The sequence below is a fragment of the Halyomorpha halys genome, unplaced genomic scaffold (assembly GCF_000696795.3).
Source record: "Halyomorpha halys isolate HHAL.00 unplaced genomic scaffold, Hhal_1.1 Scaffold2.1, whole genome shotgun sequence".
NCBI classification, from domain to species: domain Eukaryota; kingdom Metazoa; phylum Arthropoda; class Insecta; order Hemiptera; family Pentatomidae; genus Halyomorpha; species Halyomorpha halys.
The window spans coordinates 545,317-546,745 of record NW_027111560.1 but is presented as its reverse complement, the minus strand read 5'-3'; the positions used below and the strand labels follow the sequence as shown (position 1 = coordinate 546,745).

The following is a 1,429-nucleotide window of genomic DNA, read 5'->3' as shown; positions in this document are numbered from 1 at the left end:
AAAAAAAATTTTATGTGAGGTGAGAATTTATATTTAAGATTGTCCTTGAGGATGGCCAAATTGGCCGAAATGTTGGACTGTTGATATAATAAAGAGCGTTGAGACTTAAAAAGGATACCATTTGATTTATTTAATAAATATATACCAGTCTCAAGAAATTAAAATAAATATATATATATTTTTTATTTCATTAACTAAATAAATTCATGTATGATTAACATATAAAATTAAATAGGAATGGTCCAAAGGTAACTAAAGATTATTTTTTAACTTTTGATTCTTTAAATATCTGGAGTTAGATAAAGACTTTCTGGGTGAATGGCCCATAAATGAACTTGTTTGTAATAGGGGTGATGTTATAATTAGTTTCTTATATCACAAAACTATTCAGTAATCATTTATCTTAGTTAAATTTTATTTTTTTATCAGCAATTCATAAATATATAATTAGTAAAATATTTTATATACAATCAAATTGTTAATTTAGTGTACCTTATTTTTTGCAATATATTCCTTCGATAAAGAGAATGTACTTAATTGAAATGCTGAAGCTACGGCCAATCGTGGGGCAGAACCATTTGATCCTCGCCAGAGACCGGTTATTCCCTCATTTCTCCATATCTGTAATTTAGCAGAGAGTAAAACTTTATTTAAAAAAGCAATGCTGCCCAAATGCATTGGCCTGATACACACTGCATACTAAATCTAGTTGGACAATTGATTATTATTATTGATTGCATTATTATATTTCATAGGCATAGAGATTAAATATTAAAATAAATAATAGTAGTACATGATTTTTTTTTTTTTTTTATTGTTTTAGTCCTTCAATATTTTTCTATATTTTAATTTTTTTTTGCCATTCATTTTACTTTCTTTTTCTATTTTCTATAAAGTTATTCATGTTTTTTTTTTCCTATTGGTAACATATATATCTAAATCTAGTTCTATCTTAGTATAATAGTAAAAATTCTATGTTGTTATGCACAATTCTATAAAATGAAAATCTAAAAAAAAAAATAAATACAATTAAATAAAAGTAATAAATATATACATGATAAAAGTTATAAACATTTCAAAATATGGGGCAGTAAATATAAAAATAATAAACAGAAAAGTAATAAATATGTATATTAAATAATATAATAGTTGTAATAAATATAAAATTATAAAAAGTAATATATATGTATATATAGTTGACCGTAAAAATTGATATATAAGAAGATGGTAAGGGTTGCGGTCAAAAGAGAAACAAAAATAGTTTATAACTATTTATTTTCCGACATTTCGCCCCACTTTGCAGGGCTTCATCAGGGCTGTTCAAAGATAAAGGTTGAACCAACCTGGTTCAAAGGTAAAGGTTGAACCAACCTGGTTCAAAGGTAAAGGTTGAACCAACCTGGTTCAAAGGTAAAGGTTGAACCAACCT

The 1,429-nt window shown here is 25.5% G+C and overlaps 1 protein-coding gene across 4 annotated transcripts in view; it reads right to left on the bottom strand.

The window, feature by feature from the left end:
- The window catches only part of LOC106682152 (solute carrier family 25 member 35), a 15,228-nt gene that overhangs the window by 6,901 nt on the left and 6,898 nt on the right, over positions 1 to 1,429 (bottom strand). For all 4 annotated transcript variants that reach the window (XM_024360427.2, XM_067049598.1, XM_014422894.3 and 1 more), the window contains exon 4: positions 493 to 621. In XM_024360427.2, coding sequence (XP_024216195.1) covers positions 493 to 621 — 129 coding nt within the window. The remainder of the gene's footprint in view (positions 1 to 492; positions 622 to 1,429) is intronic.